Source organism: Populus trichocarpa, chromosome 14, assembly GCF_000002775.5.
Source record: "Populus trichocarpa isolate Nisqually-1 chromosome 14, P.trichocarpa_v4.1, whole genome shotgun sequence".
Lineage (NCBI taxonomy): Eukaryota > Viridiplantae > Streptophyta > Magnoliopsida > Malpighiales > Salicaceae > Populus > Populus trichocarpa.
In genome coordinates, this window is record NC_037298.2 from 7,873,732 (window position 1) to 7,896,923 (window position 23,192).

At 35.7% G+C, this 23,192-nt stretch overlaps 2 protein-coding genes across 2 annotated transcripts; one reads left to right on the forward strand and one right to left on the reverse strand.

The window, feature by feature from the left end:
* The first annotated feature begins 2,752 nt into the window (after positions 1–2,752).
* Positions 2,753–5,368, forward strand: LOC7455411 (probable pectinesterase 53). Its single transcript, XM_002320243.4, has 5 exons — positions 2,753–3,155; positions 3,259–3,448; positions 4,047–4,250; positions 4,526–4,761; positions 4,922–5,368. Exons 1-5 carry the CDS (start codon positions 2,791–2,793, stop codon positions 5,070–5,072), a joined length of 1,146 nt encoding a protein of 381 aa, XP_002320279.2. The 5' UTR covers positions 2,753–2,790; the 3' UTR covers positions 5,073–5,368.
* Positions 5,369–16,504: 11,136 nt separating this feature from the next.
* On the reverse strand, positions 16,505–20,116 carry LOC7495200 (gibberellin 2-beta-dioxygenase 2). Its single transcript, XM_002320924.4, has 3 exons — positions 19,618–20,116; positions 17,174–17,525; positions 16,505–17,060 (listed from the first exon to the last, which is right to left on the reverse strand). The coding sequence occupies exons 1-3, from the start codon at positions 19,995–19,997 to the stop codon at positions 16,794–16,796; spliced, it is 999 nt and encodes a 332-aa protein (XP_002320960.2). The 5' UTR covers positions 19,998–20,116; the 3' UTR covers positions 16,505–16,793.
* Between the last annotated feature and the right edge of the window lie 3,076 nt (positions 20,117–23,192).

Below are 23,192 nucleotides of genomic sequence, written 5' to 3' on the forward strand. Positions count from 1 at the left end.
ATTTTAGGGAGTCCTGGATACACACACACTATCAAGTTTTTATTGGTATATTTTTATCTAAAAAAAACACCGGATTAAGAAAGATTTACGAGTATATTTTTTCAGGAAAACAAGCACGTTCTAGTGAAGGCACGTTGGGTATGGTGCTAGTCAGATCAAGACATGATTGGGCTTGACAGTGTACCGATCCTCGAGAACACTGGGTCTAGCACTAACCAGACTCAGTCGCGATTGGACTTGACAGTGTACTAAGCCCCGGGCATGTTGGGTCTGACGCTAGTCAAACCCAAACACGATTGTGATAAGCAGTGTACCAAACCCAGGGCACGCTCAAGAGAATGATCATCCTCCCTTGACACATCCAATGGAATGAGGTAATGTGAGTCTGAAGAACATGTTAGACCCAAGGTATTTAGACTTGGCATTTAGCCAAGTCCAAGGTAATATGGGTCAACATGTCAAACTCAAGATATATGGACTTGGCAGTCCGCCAAGTTCAAGATAACATGAATATGGCAAACATGTCAGACCCAAGGTACTTGAACTTGGCAGTCAGTCATGTTTAAGATAACGTGAGTTTGACAAACATGTCAAAATCAAAGTACTTGAACTTGGTCATCCGCTAGGTCCAAGGTAATGTGGGTCTGGCAAACATGTCAAACCCAAGGCCGTGGACTTGGTAGTTAGCCAAGTCCAAGGGAATGTGCATCCTCCCTTGGGGAAGTCTAAGGGAATGACCATCCTCCCTTGACATACCAAAGGGAATGACTATCCTCTCTTGGGTCTAACTTAGAAGAAGAACTCAGTCTCCATGAATTTAGTTACATTTGACTTCTTGGACCCTAATTTTCTTATATTTTTTAGGTGTATAAAAGTCCTCTAAGGACACATCATATTCCCATCAAACATTAATATAGATATAAGAAATATTTATCTCTCATTAAATGTTATTAGGGTAAAATTACACTTCATACCCTCCTCTTCACAAAAAGACAAAACATATTAGCTATAAATACACCATAAGACTTTTAGAATAAAGGTTCACAATTTTCATTATCTATTGCATATATATTTTCAGGTTATCTCTCTCTAGAATATTATTGTATTTTCTCTCTTAAAAAATACTTATTTAAGTATCGGAGAGTCCCACCTCCACTAAAAAAGATCTTTTGCAGGTACCGGCTACAAGCCACATTGGCTTACAAAGCGCCAAATACAAGTTATCAAACATCTTAGCTAGAGAGAATGAATGAGATTGTTAAAATCAATTGATTAATTGATTATCCAATCTGGAAACCTTATTCCTAAACTATTTAGATTTTTGGGACTTCATCATATAAAAATTGTATGGCTTTAAGTTTTTTTACAAGAATTCCATATAATTTTCAATCATGTGCTACTATATGTTTTCTGCATCTTTCATCATAATGATGCAAACCTCTTGAACACGCGGTCAAACAACCCACACGCAAAGACACCAATTCCTGGAAAGCCAAGTAAATTAGGTTTAATAAGAGTGTGACACAAAGATAACTCGTACCTAGACACCAGCACTATTGGAAACGGAAATCCCCACCCAACGAATATTAATTCGCGAACAAGAAGTATAAAGATGACGCCACGAAGTCAGTTGTTCTTCAATAAGTTATTTTTTAGTTCTTTAGAGAACCAAGAAAATGAGATTATCCTACCAGCACACAACAAGTGTGGTAAATAAGAAGTTTTATTAATCTGAATTGTCTAACCTTACATGCTTGGTTATGCCTTTATTTATACTAACTCTAGACTGAAACAAACCCTAATGGACCTCTTATGTGGACTTATATGATGCCCATTTACAATTAAACCCAAATAATATAAATAAACCCTAAACTAATAAGAAAATAATAATAATGATAATAAATCCAAATTTAATATCCTAAATATGATAGGATCAGATTTGTTGCCCTTTAGAAGTCCTATATAAGTTAGGAGAATCAAATTTGAAGTTGCCTCCTCTTTAGTTTTCTTGTTTGCAAAATATTCTTAGCTAACTTGAAAATTTATTTAATGATATATTTCTACTATAATAATGATAGAATAATTGTTTTCATACACCATAAGGATTCCACATTAATATGGTCCATACCACACATGAAAACTATATTGTTACCCATTAAATATCCTTGCAAGACTAGAAAATTTTCAAAATCAGTTGTCGCATCCTTCTAGGAAAAGAATCCTAGCCAAATAGGAAGTTCATAAGTCAAAAGAAAGTAAATAACAAAATTCATACAGCCTTTGTGGACCAGTATTGTGATGTCTTCCTGAACTCTAATTGACCTGAAATTTTAACTCAAGATAGAAAAACATGTCAGGATACTCCACATAAAATTTTAATCCGATTCAACTATTGAATTGGAAATTATGATTGTTGCCGTGAAACTAAACAATTACGCATTTTACGTCAAAATTCAAATCTAACTATTTTTTTGTTGGGCGGATCGTTTCAGTATGGCATTAAGTTTTTTACAAGAATTCCATGTAATTTTCAATCCTGTGTTACTGTATGTTTTCTGCATCTTTCATCATGCATGATATCTCATTCCTTTTGCTTTGCTAATTTTATAACTAAAATTTGTGATATCCAGCCTCAAAGCTCGATCATAATGGATATCTGTGGAGACCACGCGCAAAAGGGATAATGTTGTAAATACAGTGCTGGACAATGTCGATTTCAAACCCTCTCCTCATTGGCATTTTATATTCCCATACCATGGCAAGACATCATGCAGTGCTGCGAGCAATCTTATGGCGTCAAAATCCCATTTTTATCTAAATACTTTCTTCTTTCTTTTATTATCTATCTTTTGTTTAAAGTCATCTTCGTGGAGTTTATTAGACACAGAAAGAGACTACAGCAGGTGGGTGTCATGGAATGGTAATAATCACCAAAAGAGGGCCATGTTGATGGCAAAATCTACCGTTCAGACCCCAGGCGCTGATGGAAAATTAGTTCTCGACGGCAAGCTAAGGCAAGCTGAGATGAACAGTGTCAGGGTGACTGTAAGCCAAGATGGGAATGGAGAATTTAAGACCATAAAAGAAGCTATCAATAGCATTCCACCATACAACACCAGAAGGGTTATAATTGCAATCAAACCTGGTGTGTATAGGTACGTTTTCAATCCACTAAATGTCAAAGCTGTACATCACATTAATACAGGATTAATTGTCTCTACTCATGAAGATACTAACTTGATGTGAGGATTATTCCAGGGAAAAGATTTTTATCCCTAGAACGTTTCCCTTTGTTACATTTCTAGGCGACTCGAGTGAGCCACCAACTATTACTGGCAATGACACTGCCTCGGTTTCAGGAAAAGATGGGAAGCCATTGAGAACATATCAAAGTGCAACTGTTGCCGTAGATGCAAATTATTTTGTTGCCATCAGCATGAAATTTGAGGTAAGAGCTAAAAGTCATGATCAAAACAGGCTTGATTAAAGACCAGGTTTTAAGCGCCTTTTTTGGCAAGTTTCCTATAATTGTGTGGATAGTGACTTTGTTTCTTAATATTCTCTCTCATTTTTTCCCTCGACATTTGGATGAAATATTAAGAATATAAAGTAGAAGTATAGGTTTTTTTTTTTTTTTTTTGTTAAGGCAACTCATGCCTTCTATAAAACTGGATCTGCTCGGCAATTCAGCAGCCTAGCTAACGCTTCACACGTATGAAATGACAATGTTGGTCGTCACAAAGATTCCAATATTGTTGCTCGAAAACTCCAAAATTCCCGACAAAAACTAGTGTCTATTCACGGGACTGCAAAACTGGGCTCGAATAAAACCAGGAGCAATTATAAATTAAATTGCAAATCCTTTGATGATGATAATGTCCATTGTCCTTGATAAATTCGCTGTTTTACATCTTGATGAGCTCACACTCAGAGGAGTATATAAACGTCCAGGTTTCATAGGAAGACGAACAAGAAGCAACAGGGTTAAATTATGGAACTGAATTGCAATTAATTAATACAAAAGAAATCTCTGTGAATTGATGCAGAACACAGCTCCACATGTGATTGGAACCAAACAAGAGCAAGCCGTAGCACTTCGTATATCAGGGACCAAGGCGGCATTTTATAACTGTAGCTTTTTTGGAGATCAAGACACTCTATATGACCACAAGGGTCTTCACTATTTCAATAATTGCTTCATTCAAGGCTCGGTTGATTTTATTTTCGGCTCTGGCAGGTCCTTTTACGAGGTTAGTCTACGTCCCTATTGTTAGTTCTTATTACGGTCCGGCTCGCGAGTGTCAAGAATATTTGTTGAAGGGTATATAATTGCCTGCTTATGACTAATAAACTTATTATTAAGGGTCCATTGGAGGCCCATGGAATCTGAAGATGTACAGTGGGGATTGTTATAGGACTGTCTTCCCTTGATTCTTTCCATTTCTTTGATTTTTATCTGCTAAGCTAGTAGTTCTGATTTGTGCCCTCCTAACAGCTAATTAGGCACGTAAAATATTATGTGCAGAATTGCCATTTGAATTCCGTTGCCAAGAAAGTGGCATCCCTGACTGCTCAAAAGCGTAGCAATTCGTCATTGGCAAGTGGGTTTTCCTTCAAGGATTCTACAATAACTGGGAGTGGTTTGATTTACCTCGGCAGAGCTTGGGGTGATTATTCCAGAGTTATTTTCTCTTACACTTTCATGGACAAAATAATTCTTCCTCAAGGCTGGAACGACTGGGGAGACCAGAGACGCGATTCGTAAGTTAATATAATCAATCATCTGTACACATTTATTAGTTTTATAATTATCTACTTTTTGGTATTAAAAAAAAAAGAAATATTAAATTATTAGATGCTATTCCGGTATATTCTCCTATTATATTCACTTGCATGTAAGTGTACCGATAATGTTTGGCAGGAGAGTGTATTATGGAGAATACAAGTGTACTGGACCCGGAGCCAACCTGACCGGACGCGTGGCATGGGCTCGTGTTTTGACAGATGAAGAGGCCCGGCCTTTTATCGGAACTTACTATGTCGAAGGGGATACCTGGCTCATTAGCCCTTAAAATTTGAGTTCTCCTGCCTTTAAGTCACTCATGCATCCAAATCCTCTTCGCGAGTAATGTTCGATGGTGCTGCTCTTCGCGAAGGCCAATCAAGATGAAAAATTAAATCTCTCTGCCTTTCCTTTTCTCAAAATAAATTCAAGTGGATAGTTAAGATCTTGATTGAACTGGTGTGTGTTTTAAGCACTTTCATTCATGTATGTTAATGAAAGTTACCTTGTATTGTTGTTACGAGGAGCAGCGAGGGGAAATTAGAAAATAATATGATTTATTCTTAATTAAAAAGATTTAACAAATACGTCCTTGCATATAATCTTGAATCTAAAGTGCTGCAAATCGAGAAGGAATCTTGATCACCATGCACTGCTCCTTTATTTGAAAACTTGCAACCAGCTAGTTCTATAAAGAAATTTGATGTTACTAATTAGGACTCATAAAACTAGTGTTTGTGATTCTTCAATCTATAAGATTATGAAGATTGCGGTGCTAACGATAGAGTTCTTTGAAGGGGAGTTAGGATCCCATTAAGAAATTCCAAACACAAATATAATTGCATCAGATAAAAGAAATACTAAATAATAGTATTATTTTGATAAGTAATATAATTCAGGAGGTGCCGCAAACGTGGGGTTCTCTCACCTACTAGTGCCAACCACTTTTTCTTTTTTATTTATAAAAAAACTATAATATCCTTGATCCCTCACAATAATTACAAAAAAAATGATAAAAAAATACAGAAAATACCCTTTTATTTTAGGGGAAAAAAAAAGTTGACCCCAAGAGTTATGGGATAATTAAACTATAAAAAAGTGAAATTTTAAAAAAACCTCTCAAACATTTTATTTTTTTCAAGTACATAGAAGCAATTACACTATACAATAAAGATATAAAATTACCCTTGAATGTTTTTTCAACTATTTGATTTTTGAAGGGAGTGACCAGTACATTTTACTATAGATTATACTATGTACAATCCACAGTGCTAATTCCTTTTAATTTTATTTGTAATTGTAATATAGATGTATAGTAAAATGTAAGCATGTATTGATGGTATGTATTTAATTATTTCACTTGTATAACCCAAAGAAAAAAAAACTATTTGATGTGCGATTGCATATCTATACATTTGAAATATTGGAATCTAGGGAAAGACAACTTATCAATGCTCCAAATCAAGTCCAAATGCAAGATTCAGAGATCTTCCAGCTGTGGACGCTCTTATCGTCTTCACTCTCACAGTTATGCTGACCAGTGGCAAACCTGGTTTCAGTCCCATGTTCTCTCCTGCTGTGGCCGGTCTTGCCGTTTGATTCTTTCATTTCCTCTGGAAAAAGATCATCCTGGTACTGGCATCTCACTAGAGCTTTCAGCAACAACGCTAATGAAGCCATGTTTGCCCTAACAAGCCTAGGACAGAAGCAGAAACACGGCACGAAGCAGCTCTCTAGCTAGATTATCACCACTATATATCCTCTCTTTATAACTTGTTATAAACATCAGTTCAACTACCCTTTTGAACTATGATTAACTTCACAACAAGAATGCTGTACGTGTCTTTACGTGCTCACATGTACATGTGAGAAATTATAAAATGAGAGTTATTCCACTCTTGTATTTCATTACTGATGAATGATATTTTTATATACAAGAAGAAGCTTCAATTAGCTCTTAAATCAAGGAAACTATCTTAAATCAAGGAAACTAAAATAGGATATAAATCAATACAAATCAAGCAGTAAACCAAGGATGCTAAATATGGAAAATAAATATTGACAGTTGACTTGCTAATATGCCCCCTCAAGTTGGAGCATGGAGGTTACGAATGCCCAACTTGCCAACAAGAAACGAGAATTGATGGGAACCAAGAGCTTTGGTGAAGAGGTCAGCAAGCTGTAGTTTAGAAGAAATGTGTGCTGTAGCAATGGACCCTGATTTGATACAGTCCCGAATAAAGTGACAGTCGATCTCGATATGCTTTGTGCGTTCATGATGCACTGGATTAGCAGCAATATGAATGGCAGCACGATTGTCACAGTATAACTGAGCAGATGAAGAAATAGGAACCATCAAATCATGTAGTAAAGTGCGAAGCCAAATAATTTCACAAGCTGTAGTAGCCATAGAGCGATATTCAGCTTCAGCTGAGGAGCGGGAAACAGTAGTTTGTTTCTTGGTTTTCCAAGAAATAGGAGAGCAACCCAAAGTAATAAAGTAACCAGTAAGTGAGCGCCGAGTCACCGGACATCCAGCCCAATCGGAATCACAGTAAGCATGAAGTTGAAGATCGGATTTTGATGGTAGAAAAATCCCTTGTCCAGGGGCAGATTTAAGGTATCGAAGGACACGAATAGCTGCTGCCCAATGGCCATGATGGGGTTGATGCATGAATTGAGAGAGAATATGAACTGAGTAACAAATATCTGGTCGAGTGATTGTCAAATAGATGAGTCGTCCAACAAGTCGACGATATGCACCAGGATTATCAAGAATAGCACTATCATCCAAAGCCAATTTGTGATTCTGTTCCATAGGAAAAGTGAAAGGTTTGCTGCCAAGGAGACCTGCCTCGTGCAAAATATCCAAGGCATATTTGCGTTGGGATAGGACTATGCCATCAGGAGATCGAGCCACCTCTAGCCCAAGGAAATATTTTAGAGGGCCAAGATCTTTAATGTGAAACCAAGCATCCAGGTAATCCTTAAGTGCTTTAGTATGTGCACTATTATTGCTAGCAATAATAACATCATCCACATATACAAGCAATGCAGTAAAGGAAGTACCTTGACTATGCGTAAAAAGAGAAGTATCTGCTTTTGATTGAGTAAACCCAAACTGAAGGATAGCATTGGAAAATTTAGCAAACCATTGGCGTGATGCCTGCTTCAGACCATAAAGGGATTTGCGAAGGCGGCACACACGATTGTCAGCGGAAGACAAGTATCCAGGTGGTGGTGTCATGTACACCTCCTCATCAAAATCCCCATGTAAGAAAGCATTATGAACATCCAGTTGGTGCAATTCCCATGATTTGGCTACTGCTACTGCCAATAAAGTTCGGACTGTGGTGAGTTTTGCTACTGGAGCAAAAGTTTCGGTATAGTCAAGTCCGTCAATCTGTGTATAACCCTTGGCCACTAAGCGAGCTTTGTATCGCTCAATTGTTCCGTCAGAATGGTATTTTATCTTGTAAACCCATTTGGAACCAATGGGTTTCTTTCCAGGTGGCAAAGGCTCTAAAGTCCATGTATGATTTTGTTCAAGTGCCTTTAATTCTTGCTGCATTGCTCCTCGCCAATGAACATCTTTAATGGCCTGTGTATAGAATTTTGGCTCATCATGTTGAGTGATGGCCGCCAGAAAGCTAGCATGTGAAGTAGTGAAATTAGAATATGAAAGAAAGTGTGATAGTGGATAAGACGTACCTGAGGATGCATGATTGGAAGAGGTGAACTGAGATGTATATAGCTTTGGCAACTCAACACGAAAGTCATGGAAGCGAGATGGCAATTTTGTAATGCGTGAGGGGCGTGTGGTTGGTGGTATAGGAGGTTGAATGGTAGTGGAAGTGGCAGGTGTGTCTGTAGGTAATGCAGGTATATCAAGGTCAGTAGGAATTGTATGATCTGTGTGTGGAGAGGGTGGTTCTATGTGTTCAGTGGTAGTATTTGGAATAGGTTCAATGGAGTCATGGTCAGGAACAGGTAGAGGTATGGGTACATTCGTAGATTGAGAAGATGAAGAATGTGATGGGAGATGTTGGTGATTGTAAGGAAAAATGTGTTCGTAAAACACAACATCTCTAGAGATAAAACTCTTATGTGTATGTAAGTCATAGACTTTATATCCTTTGTGACCATAGGGATATCCAATAAAGAGACATGTTGTGGCACGTTCAGAAAATTTGTCTTTTGATCGAGGCAGAACAGATGCATAACAAAGGCATCCAAACACACGAAGATGTGAGTAATTAGGTTTGCGGGAAAATAGAAACTCATATGGACTCTGGCCAGACAAAAGGGGGGTAGGAGTATAATTAATCAGATACACGGCTGTTAGAATGCATTCCCCCCAGAACTTAATGGGTAAATTTGCTTGGAATCGTAAGGCTCTTGCAACGTCAAGAATATGTCTATGCTTACGTTCTACGACTCCATTTTGTTGGGGTGTAGAAACACAAGAAAATTGAGTTACGATCCCATGTTGTTGACAATATAAGTGAAGCTTATGATTAGTAAATTCAGTTCCATTGTCACTACGAATTGTCTTAACTGTTTTTCCAAATTGTCGAACTATCATGGCCATGAAGAAAACCAACCTAGTATAAACTTCTGATTTAGCTTGCATCAAATAAACCCATGTAGTTCTGCTGTAATCATCTACAATACTTAAAAAATAATGAGCCCCGGATAAAGATGGAGTTTGATATGGCCCCCAAACATCACAATGAATTAACTCAAAAGGTTCATGTGTTTTGATAGCACTAACAGGAAAGGAAGATCGAGCTTGTTTAGCGCGATGACAAGAGTCACAACATTTATTAAAAGACTTAAAAGAAAACGGACCTAAATCCTTGAGAAGAGACAGCCTATCAAAAGACAAATGTCCAAGACGTTGATGCCACAGAGTAATATGCAAATTAGAAGTAATGCTGGTTGCTGCTACAGGAATTTTGAGTGCCCGAAAGTAATAAAGACCATCTCGCAATTCACCCATTCCAATCAGCTTCCTCGTGGGTAGGTCCTGTAAAACACAGAAGGAAGGAAAAAAATGAGCAACGCAATTTAATGCTTTAGTTAATTTGCTGATAGAAATAAGATTGCAGGAAAATGATGGTATATGAAGGACATCTTTTAAAGTAATAAGAGGGGTAAGGGAAACATCTCCAAGTGACTTTGCTGGCACAAAGGATCCATCTGGAATTTTAATTGGCATGAAATGAGGAATAGTTGTGTGGGAAGAGATGAATTTTTCTTGAAAAGTCATATGGTCAGAGGCACCAGAATCCAAGATCCATTCATCTTCATTGCCGGGTAGAAAAATTGCATTACCCGCAAAGTTAGCTGTACCCACAAAGTTGGCTGTAGAGGTATGACTCTTGTCAAGGTTGAGCATAGATATGAGTTGGGCATACTGTTCATTCGTCAATCCAGTAATTGGAACAGTATTGTTACCCTCAGTTTTCTCCATGTGTTGCGTATTGTTGGCTGTCTTTGGCTTTAATGATTTCTTGCCTTTGTCCCACCATTCCGGATAGCCATGTAGTTCAAAACAAGTTTTTTTGGTGTGCTTCATCCTTTTGCAATGGTCACAAAATAGCTTGGAGAGGTCACGGTTACTTGTGAATTTGCGATTGTTATTGAATTTGCTGAAGCTGTTTGTCAAGAATGCTGCTGCATCAACAGAAGGCAATCGCGTCTCTACTATTAACTGTTGTTGTTCTTCTTGGGCTACCTGTGCATAAACACGAGATAAAGAAGGCAAGGGATCTGTATTCAAGATTTGAGAACGGACAGTTTTGTATTTGTCATTCAAACCCATTAAAAACTGGTGCACTTTTTCTTTTTCTCTTTCTGCAGCAAGCGCCTTTGCTGAACCGCAGGTACATGGTGGGATTTGTGAATAAGTGCTGAGTTCATCCCAAATGCCTTTTAATTTGGTATAATATGCTGAGACAGTCATTCCTCGTTGCAAGGTATTCATCATCTCAGTTTTCAATTGATGAATTCGAGAAGCATTACCTTGTGAAAAACGTTCTTCTAAGTCTTTCCATAATTCTTCTGCTGTCATAAAAAATGCCACACTATCATGTAGCGTAGGATGAAGAGAATTAAAAATCCAAGAAAGGACCATTGAATTGCATTTGATCCATGCAGACTCTTCTTTTGAACCAGATGATGGACGAGTAATAGATCCATCTACGAAGCCAAATTTGCTTTTGGCTTGGAGTGCATTCGTCATAGCACGACGCCATATGGGATAATTTTCTTCTTTTAGGAGACAGGTTACTAACGCTGTTCCTGGGTTATCAGAAGCATGAAGGATGTATGGTGATAAGGCATCAAGGTTAATTTGGGTAGTATTTGATTGAGCATTGCTCAAAAAATTTTCTTCAGCCATGGAAAATTTAGGATTTTAACCGCTCTGATACCATGAGAAATTATAAAATGAGAGTTATTTCACTCTTGTATTTCATTACTGATGAATGATATTTTTATATACAAGAAGAAGCTTCAATTAGCTCTTAAATCAAGGAAACTATCTTAAATCAAGGAAACTAAAATAGGATATAAATCAATACAAATCAAGCAGTAAACCAAGGATGCTAAATATGGAAAATAAATATTGACAGTTGACTTGCTAATAACATGCATAAAGTTAATTGCACAGCTTCTTCATGCAAGCTTGAACGCATTTTTCCGCAGAAAAAATATCTGAGACATGAAATCGATCTATCCATGCAGTTCGTGCCATGTAAGTTTTGTGAGGGTGTCGGCCATCTAACCCCTCTAAACGAGTCAAAGGGGGAGTTGGGCAACCTCAAGACTACTTAAATCCAACAGGAGGAGAGAACCATAACGTGTTTCATCAACTTTAATCTGCTTGTCCAATACAAAATGTCAACATCAACATAAACACATCGATGTCGATATTGGTGTGATAACCCAGTCAACTTGTTTTAACAAGCAGTGTCCATCACTCATTTAATTTGACCCGAAAGAGGCACTTGGCTAGATAGAACAGGTTGTTTCTGAATTCCGATTGGCATCTGTAATTAATCCCGTACCTAAAAACTAAAATTTGGAATAAACCAGAAGCGTCGTCGTCATCTTGGGACTAATTTGTCGATTGATATGTATGATCTTACAAAGTGGTGAGAAAAATCCATCATCAAGTGAGGTTAACTTATTTGGCTGTTTAGATTGATAAGTACTTTTTATGGGAAATTAACAAAGAATGCAAATTAAGGAAAGCCCCCTAGAATCACTATCTATTTCGTACCTAACGTTATTCGTAGGGCCAATCTCAACAAGGCACAGTCTGGTTGATCGAACTACCATGAATTCTTTCTGTCATGGTTGGTGAGATTGAAAGCAGGGCGTGCCACCTCCATCTCATACTTGTTAATTTTAAAATTTATAAAATTAATTAAATTACGGGTAAGTTGATACAAACATTTATATTAATTAAAAAAAAACTTCCATTCACTCAAATAAGTTAATATCAATATATGTTCGCTAAATTTGTGTTAGTCTAAAAACTAGTGCGTAACATGTGAGTTGAGTTGGAAAGTATATCTGGTGTCTCTAGAAATGTCTGGAAGTATAGTAACAGTTAATAATATTTTTTTATTTAAAAAAATTATTTTTAATATTAACATATTAAAATGATCTCCAAATTAACAACAACAAAAACTAATTTAAAATAAAAAATATTAAAAAATAATTTTTTTAAAAAACACTTTTAAAATATAAAAACAACAATATACTTCACCTATTAATTTAATAATTATATATAAAAGTGTCTGCATCAAGTTGGCCAAAATATTATTTTTCACCAGTGCTGCCCTTCTAAGCCGCAACATTAGACCAGGCAGGCATCTTGGCGAGGGAAGAATTAAATTACCTCAATATATATATATATATATAAGAGAACACATATTACATCCAATTTAAAGCTTGCCCGGTATTGCAATCTGAAAAATTGAGACACCACTTCAACAGTCACAAGTTTGCTAAACGAAAACATCAAGTCATGTTCTTATATTATCCTTTGAAAAATAGAACCAAGCTTATTTAGGGATTGCATTTTTATAATAAAACAGGTTCAAATCCTAATAACTAATATTTATTATATTATTATGTACTGAAAGAGGACTATCCTCGTTATATAATCCACAGCTCTTTGAATTCTCTCCATGAATAAAAAAAACGTTACACTTTGGATCGATATAATCCAAAGTTATTTAAATTCTCTCAAATATTACATCGATATAATTCATAGCTAGCCTTTTTTTTTTTTCTCTAACACAAGCTTCTCATCATATCCTAAAAAATCTAAATAACTTAGCAGTAAGATTTATGTATTGAATAATCAATTAATTTTTCAGTTTTAATAATCTAATCAGGTGGCTTGTAATTTGTACCTGGTGTCTGGCAGGTCAAGGTGATTAATGGTTGATACTTTCAAAAGATTTTTTTGGTATATTTTGAGACTTTCTGATACTTAAATATATTTTTAGAGAGATAAAATATAATGATATTTTATAAATATAAATTTTGATAATATATATGTTAAAAATATTAAGAATGTAGAAAGTATAAATCTCATTTGAAAAATTTATGGGATATTTATAGAAAAAAGAAAAAATAGGGTTACATGAGAATTGAGACAACATTTTCATTTTTCACTTAAACAAAGGAATTATGGTCACTTCCCATTTAACCGCTGAAACTAATATCAGTTAAATGGCATCTGTGTTTCTGTCTCTCTAATAACTTAGGACTAGAACATTATTATTTTTTTATTTAGATTAGAGAGTACATATAGAGAGGGAGTAAGGTTATATATAGAGAGGGAGAATGAAAGTACTAGTAATTGTATTAAGGAAAGAGCTAGCGATTAGCGAGAAGTAAATTATAAAGATATTAAATGTCCTATTTTTCATGTTAATTTTTAGAAGATAAACTTTTGAAAATCACTCAACTCAATAATTGATCACGTCAATATTAACCAATACTCTAAAACACACATAGAGAAAGTAGCTTTTCTCATATATTTTTTTGTTTTTTCTTTTTCTTTTTTTTTACATGTTTTTTTTTTCTTTTTTCCCTCCAAGATTTTCTTCTTCTTCTTTTTTCCATTTTATTTTTCCCCATATTTTTTTCCCTTTTCTTTGGGTTTTACATGTTTTTTTTTCTTTTTTTCCCAAGATTGTCTTCTTCTTCTTCTTTTTTTATTCTTTTTCAAAATTATTTTTGTCGATTTTTTTTAATATTGAACTGGTTGAAAATTTAGTTTTGTAGTTTTTTTCTTTAAAATATTATGGATTGCTACAATGTTTCCCTGCACGGTTTTTTTTTTCTTTTTATGAATTTTTTTCTTTTTTTTTTCCAAAATGATCTTTATCGATTTTTTTTTCATATTGAGCTAGTTGAGAATTTTGCTTCGTAGTTTTTTTCTTTAAAACACTGAAGATTTGCTACAATGTATCCCCACATGGTTTTTGTTTTGCTACAATGTTTCCCCACATGTTTTTTTTCAAAATTATCTTTGGTGAATTTTTTTTTTAATATTGAGCTAGTTGAGAATTTAGCTTTGACTTTCCCCACATATTTTTTTCCCTTTTTTTTCTATTTTTTTTTTTGCTTTTTTCCCAAAATTGTCAAAACATGCTTAGCATGTCTCAATCCTCTGCTCCCGTGTGTTCTGCTTTGCCTGAGCATGAACCCCTCATGTTCAAAGATGTTTCTCGGCATTCAGCATGGCAGCAAGCTATACAAGATGAAATTCGGACTTTGCACTCTAATGGTACGTGGACTCTAGTTCCTTACTGTTCCTTTATAAATGTTGTTGGTAGTCGCTAAGTCTATAAAATCAAGCGGTAAGCGGATGGTAGTGTTGACATATATAAAGCTCGTCTTGTTGATAGAGGGTTAACTCAACAAGAAGGAATAGACTACCTCGAGACTTTCAGTCCGGTTGTTAAGCCTGCAACTGTGCTGTTAGTACTTACTATTGTTGTGACCCGCGGGTGGTTTATTCATCAACTAGATGTTCACAATGCCTTTTTGAATGGAATTCTTCAAGAAGATGTCTATATGGAGCAACCACCTGGTTTCTCTCATCCTACTATATCATCTCATGTTTGTCGTTTTCACAAGTCTATCTATGGTTTAAAACAGGCTTCCCGGGCGTGGTATACCAGACTCGATGATTATCTTTGTTCTCTTGGTTTTTGTGCCTCTAATGCTGATATTTCTCTACTTATTTACTCTGATCGTCGTGATCTTATTTACTTGCTTGTGTATGTGGATGACCTTTTTCTAACTGGGACCAATTCAACTCTGCTATGCCACTTGATTACCTTACTGAATTCATAATTCAGAATTCAAAATTAGGGATTTACGCTCTATGCATTATTTCTTGGGGATTGAAGTCACTAAGACTATCATGGGACTTATGCTCTCACAACACAAATATACTCTTGATATCATTCAGCGAGCTGGTATGTCTTTATGTAAAGTTTTTGACACGTTTGCTTCACCCTCGTCTAAGCTATTGTTGACCTCAGATACTCAATACTCTAATCCTACCCGTTACCGACAGATTGTTGGTGCTTTGCAGTATCTCATTTTTACTTGTCCGGATATTTGTTATGCTGTAAATAAAGTATGTCAGTTTATGCAGTCGCCTACAGATGATCATTGGTCTCTTGTCAAAAGAATTGTCTAGTATCTCCAAGGTACGACATCTTATGGTCTGCACATCACTAGGGGTTCCTCTCTTTCCTTACATGGTTTTACAGATGTTGATTAGGCTGGTAGTCTTGATGACAGAAAATCCACCGTTGGCTACTTGGTATATCTCAACCGTACACCTATTTCTTGGAAGTCTGGAAGACAACAAACAGTGGCTCGTTCTTCGACTAAAGCAGAATATAAGGCTCTTGCGGATGGTATTGCTGAGATCTTATGGATTCGGGCTTTGTTGTCAAATCTTCATTTTTCTCCTGATCCTATAACTATCCTTTGGTGTGATAATTTGGGTGCTACCTACTTGTCTGTCAATCCTATCTTTCATGCTCGCACTAAGCATGTTGAAGTCGATTAGGGTGCTACCTACTTGCATGTCAATCCTATCTTTCATGCTCACATTAAGCATGTTGAAGTCGATTATCATTTCGTTCGTGATCGAGTTGCTAAAAAGGAAATTGAGATTTGGTTCATCTCCTCGTGGGATCAACTTGATGATGTTCTTACCAAACCTCTTCCTCCTGCGTCCTTCACTTATTTTTGGTCTAAGCTTCATGTGGAATCTTCTTCTTCAGCTTGAGGGGATGTATTATAAAATGTGTATTTAATATATTTTTATTTATCATGTATTTATCTTATATAGGATTCGATCATATGTAGCACACTACATGTTTAGTATTGTGTACAACCCTATACCTATATATATAAATCACACGAGGGGAGTGTTGTAGACAAGTCTATAGTCTCCAGAATATATTCAGCAAACTCTATCTCTTGAACTTCAACTCTATCCAAATACTAAATAACATTATTACAGCATATTAAATTTGAAAACATCATCAATATCTTTAACTATTTATACATCAAACTTAGAAAAAACAAAAGGGAGAAAATAATTTTCTAGTATTGAAAATCTAACATTATTATAACTGTGAAGTACAAGGCTGTGCACAAAAAGCATACAAAATAAACAGCCATATATTTTTTTTAATAGAGTGACGTGCACCTGACTTACACTATTTTCCCTGCATTCACGAGATGCTACAACAAAAACAAATGTTACAGAGTGCTAGAAATTAAGAAAGGAGAGAAAGAAGCCGATCCAATAGAATAATCCGTCAACTTTAACTTTATGACCTATTTACATCTGCAAGAGTTTTCTTTTTCTTTTTCTTTTTCCGTCCCTAATTCTTTCTATCCTATCCAAGAAGTACAAGACTGGGACCTTAAATAATATACTGAAGGCCAATTACAATGAAGCAGATTTTTCAGTGGCGTGAATCTTGAAGAGGTCAAGACGCGTATCTCTCAAACGTAGAGAGTAGGCAGCTTTCTTGAATTCACTCCAAGTGAAGGGTTTATAAAGGCTTGGATTTTGCTGTGAAACCATGTGTGAGAGAGGAGCGATCCATGCAGTAAGGGGTGGTGCCCCAAAATACATCATTGACATTCTTGGCTGGCTCGAGTTTGTCAATACCCTATGCCTCACGCTTTCAAATCTCCCATTGGTTAAAACCTAAGAATTGACACCATAAAAAAAAGGTATTATTATTGAGAAAATTTGGTAGTATTTGTTTTTTTCTTTAGTGATGGGGAAAATGATAACCTACATGAGTGATCATTACAAACCTGAAAGGAATCACCCACAATCACGTAGAATCCTGTGGAGTCAGGAGGGACGGGTACCCACAAACCATCATGCAAGCAAATTTGGAGGCCCGCAACATCGTTGGATCGCAAGATGGTCAAGATCTGAGGGTCGGAGTGCTCACCAAAACCAATTCTTATAGGTGATGGGTCCCAATCTGCGATCTCTTCGACTGCAGGATAGTGATTAAGTCTAAGAACTGAATCGCTATGGACGTCTCTGATGAGCCTACTGAATACATGTTTATCCGGGACCCACAAGCCCTCAGCCGCAAGATCAAGAATCTCACATGCAAGCTGCCTAACTGCTCTTATGTAATCACTCACCGCACAACTGCAGAAATGGTAGCGCCACTGAGCATTAGAGAGGAAAAAGGAAGAAAGGAAAGGAAAGGAAAGGCACACTAACATTTTACCCAAAAAAACATAAAAGAAAGAAGAGATGTAGTAACATAAAAATCGATAATTGACAAATATAGAATTGAAGTTGCAGAGGTGTACGTAGAGCTTAAAGTTTTTTAAAGAAAAAAAGCTCCTCTATGAATAAAGCTTTCTAGGTGCGGCTTCAAATCACGGTAGCAAATAGCAAGAACCCACATGAATAATCTAATATCTCCATTTAAGATCTTCTTTGCTTTGTATGGCCTAAATAAGAACGTGAATTTTACTTATTACCCAATTTAGTATGTACTAAGCTGATCACCATATCTTTTTTTCTTAATTTGATAGTGAAGTTTTTTATTTCTTTCTTGATTTGATTGTGAAGTTATTGATTTCTCTATGACTTTATCATCTAATTATAATTTGTTTTGTTAATGGGAGCAATGATATGGTTATGGGCTAGTGCTCGACTGACAGAAAAGTGGGGCTTCATTATTGCTAGTGTTTTTTATTATTATTATTATTATTATTATTGGTAAGAGAAAATCAAACATAAATAAAATGTGAATATTATGGTTATATACTTTTATGTGGGTGTCCAATACAAGGACTTATGTAGCAAGCATATATTCGCATGTTGTCTCTCTCTTGTCTAGTTTAAATATGTAGTTGATTCAGTTAATTTAGGCTCAACATTGAGCACGACAAGATCCCTGCGATCTTTTTATAAAGAAATCCTTATAACGACTCCTCATTTTTATGATTTCTACTCGCGGGTGCATGAAGTAATGCAAAAAAAAAAAAAATACTTATCTAAGGATACTTTTAACATTAAAGATAGAAGGAGCTGGTGGTGAACATTTTAATCTTTCGGGTAGGGCATGCTGATCTCTCTTTGTAACTCCCAAGATTGTTTGATTGAGTCATGTTGGACCGTTTTTAGGCCCCACGTTTATATCTATATATAAAAGAAGCATGCCACGCGGCTAATAGCTGTTGACGGTACAAAAAGCAAAGTAAGGCAAGGTTTTCCTTCAATCACAAGGTGGAACCGTCAGCTTGGGAAGGCATCAGGTTGTTTTCGTGGGTTTTTTTTTTCAGAATTAAAATATTCATTAATCAAGAGCAACTAGAGTGGGCAGAGTCCAAAAGACTAGCACTAGTACTAAAAATAAAGAGAGTGATCAAGGGATGAATAATAGAACAGTTATCCAAGAGATTTTTAGAGGTACAGAGCTCTTGTGTTTTCAATATTGCTTTACCAAGTATTTTTTTTTAATATATTTCACTTAAAAACATATTAAAGTATTTTTTAAAATATTAATATATCAAAATTATTAAAAAATACTAAAACAATATAAATTTAATATTTTTTTTCATGTCAAACACAGGGTCTCAGACGCAACCCCTACGTAATACTCCGGGGGAGGAGGATTTCTACATCACTGGTTGCGTCTTTCGAGTGTGGATATATATATTAAAATAGTTGACGAAACTTATTACAGATAACGAGGTAAACGGGATTATTGGATATATTAAATTGAGTGGAAAAGAAAAATGAATTGTAAGTTGCATTTAATTAGTAATTCTTTCTCTTTTGATGAAGGAAAGATGTCCTTTTCTAGGATACCAGGCATTTACACTAAACAACTTTCCACCATTTCAATTTCATAATAAATTCCCTCGCCCACCAAAGTTCCATTCAAAGACCATAGTTTTTTTAAGAAATGTGCAACCGTTATCATATAATAATATTAAATTGTACAATAAAAAACCCGTTGAAAATGAACCGAGCACGCCACAAACTGAGCATAAACCCCGCGAACCTGTGCCACATTGTTGGCACAGAAAACATCTTCCTCTCCCCTTTAATCCCTTGTGTGTATGATTATTTTTGTCATTGCGTTTGTCTATATTCGTGTCATCAATGATGATCAGTGTTTGTGATCCACATAAAACAACATATACTTGTGCAGAAGATACCAAAAACAGCATGATCGATCAATCACTTGAATAGACAGGACATACAGAACATGTTTAATTACCTGAATCCTGAAGGGTCGTTCGAGATGGTTTTGGATCTTTCAGAGACGGAGAGAAGATTGGTGTGGAGGAGAAGATACTCGAGCTCGCCCGTGTCACCATGGCAGCCAATGTTCTTGCAACCATATCCAAAAGGACTAGCAGGTCCAGCCTGTTGCTTCTCCGCGGCTGGTTTTCCGAAAAAACGAGCTGCTTCCTCCTCCAGTCTTGTCACGACCTCCTTGTTGACCCCATGATTTATAACTTTGAAGAATCCATATTCTTCGCATGCTCTTACGATCAACTGTGATACGCTCGAGTTGTCAAGAGAAAGATCAACAGTAGGAATTCCTAAAGCCTTCGTCGTTTTGGTTCGTATTGGTGTTGGAGAAGGAACTACCATTCTTGCTTATAATTAAGGGAGGGAGGGAGGGAGGGAGGGAATTATCAAAGGTAAAAATCAAGAATTTTAGTTTGAACTTTGAATTTTGGAGGTATGATCCATAAGGGTCGGGGTGCTACCCTATTATATACTGCAACATAGAGAGATAGAGAGAGAGGAGGTGACGGGGGGAGGGAGAGAGGTATTAATATTATAATACAAGGTTGGGCACTTTTGTCTAATTCATTAGATTTAAATAGGGATCACCAACATAGAGGAGACATCGACTTTAATATGTTTGACAGTCCAATCTTTTTTTATTTTTTTATAGTAAAAAATATATTTTAAAACGAACTTTCTAAGTTATATATATATATATATATATATAAGAAGGGAAAAAAGAGGAAGCGCACACCCCCTTCACGGCTTTTTTTTGTTCACCTTAATGCTCCCATGCTATGGTCAGAAAGAAAATACAAGAGCAGCAAGAGAGAGACTCGGAAAGGCAAAAAAAATAAAGGAGAAGAAAAGAGTGGATAAATCCACATCACCAAATAAAAGGGCGTGCGCGTGGTGGAGGCAGGGAAATAAAAAGGTGAGAAGTGGCTTCCATTAGGTGGGGGGGAGGTTGGGGCCAACCTGGGTAGCGGCTGTTTGTCTCCCTCTAATTGGATTTTGTTACCAACGCTTCGCAAAAGCGTGTGGGCGTCAAGCTCCATGGACCAAATTTTAATTTACGCGTGTTTTGACCATTGCCTTTTTTTTCCCCGACTTACCATAATTTCCACTCTTTCTAGATACGCTATACCTTTGATTTTAATTAATTACTTAGTTAGTTAGTTAATTACCCTCCTTGTCGTTGAACTTGACTTAAACGGAGTATTTAGATGGGTGACAGTAATTATTTTTTAAAAAATATATTAAGAAAAAATTATTATTAATATTAACAAATCAAAATCATCTAAAAAAAAAAATTGACTTTACACAAAAAAACAAAATTCAAGATTTTAAAAATAAAATTTGAAACGCAATTATAAAAAGCTCCTAAATTTTACACCTGTCTTTCCCCTTCCAATCTTTATCCAGAAAAAAAAAAACATTAAAACATGAGACAGTGTTAATTTATGAAACAAACGAGCTTGAATCATTCGTCTTCATGAAAGAATCCCATTCCATAGAGCAAACTACAAATTGATAAATCCACGTTACACGAACTGAGATTCCATTTACAATTTTATTTAATCAGTTCTTCTTATGATTTGTTTGATTACATTCTAGTGTCTCAATAAATAAAAGGTTATAATCATCTAGTATATGATATAGTGGTAAGAATTTAGGATCAAGGGGTTTGTTTTTCCTATGGTTTCAGGTTCGAGTCATGTGATTGCTAATATGATGGTCACTGGAGGTTTACATGATTTTTAAGGCCTCATTGAATTAGTCGAGGTATACACAAGCTAACACAGACATCCATGTTTAAAAAAAAAAAAAAAAAGAAAAAGGAAGAAGGCCATCGCCGTTCAAAAAGTTTATCCGTCCCAACCGAATCTGCCCTGCTCTTGTATGGCAGGTGCGGTGGACCAAGATAAATTATGCCTAAAAAAGTAATTATGTTCTTTAGTGAATATGCCCAGCAACTTATTGGTATCATCATCATATCAAGAAGATTAGGTTTCTCAATTGTCCTCTCCGGGTGCATAATATCCTTTATTGCGAAATAAATAAATCATTTCTTTTAAGTTTCTCCTCTTCCCTTCTATAAAATATATGGATATAATTAGTGAATATTCCCTTTTATAAAATATTGGAACCGAGAAAAGATTATCTTAATTTTTTTTTTAGATTAACGTGGGTGTCCGGGTCAGTTTGCACGCACCTCAACTAATCTCATAGGCCTTGAAGTTAACGACTATATAAACCTTTAATTGTCCTGAAGTTAAAAACCATGTAAGTTTTCGGTAGCTCTGAAATTTGTGGGACTCATACATCATGTGTTTTTATTATTTATTTAACGGGCTTGTTTTTTATATATATGTAAATAGGGAATACAAAATTCGGGGTGCTTTTATTAGAAATATTTCCTAATGATTCGTGGATAGTGTTTATTTGAGAAAAGATACTAGAGCAACACTAAGCAAAATAATGATAAGAAAAATAACTTAACTGAGTTTGCACATTCACGTATTGAATTCATTAAAATAATTCTTAGTTATCAATAATAACTTGTTTTATAATATTTATAATAATTATCTACGGAGTCACAAAAATATAAGAAATTATGAAAAATATCGAGGATGCTGCAAGTTGGTTGATGCAATCACTTGACTTTATGAAAACAGACCATGCGAAAACTCCTATTCAGTCCCACTTCGACCAAATCAAGTAAGAATCTGATTCAACTGAAATAAACTAATTCCAATCCTCAATTACTCTTATCAATATCAACAACCTCTGACAATACCATCATCATTGTAAGAGATAAACTAGTTGACCTTTGTGTTCTACTGCTCCAATCTTTGTGCACTTATTGTTTGGCCTTTTTTTCCATTTTCTTATAATCATAGTTTTGTTTTTTTTGTAATTCATTATTTTAATTAAGAATTGACTTTATAATTTAATTAAATTAGCTTATTATAAGTTCGTGGGGGTGTTGGAGAAACATGATGTTGGCGATCGATTTGAAAAAATAGTTTGGATTTTTCATAAAATAAATGATGTGAAATAGAGGGATTAAAATTAAAGTTGGGTTAAAAATAAAACCTAAAAAAAAAATTGGTCGACAAAGACACACTAGAAGTGAGTGCATTGCATCACCGGCAACATAGAATACCCATTTCGCTATGATTCAAACATTATCAAGAAAAGTATCCTTCTTAAATTCGAAGAGCCGGCACACGCCACCTTAATACGACAACACCTCTCACATACTAGAGCATGTGTTGCACATGTCAAACTCTTCACATCTCTTTTCTTCAATTTAGTCTTTGAAATTGTCATAACTTTTTAATCAAGTCCTAATTTTTTTAACTACCTACATTAAATAATCCATTACTCCCACAAGATAGTTGGATTTATTGTTGATTAACATCATCTGATTGGAATGAAGATCCTCCTTCCAATATTAAAATTCCATTAATTAGAACATCTATGAAAGAAAATTGTTTCGGGTCATGGGAAACCAGTCAAGTGTTAAGCGATGAACGACCAGTCGATCAG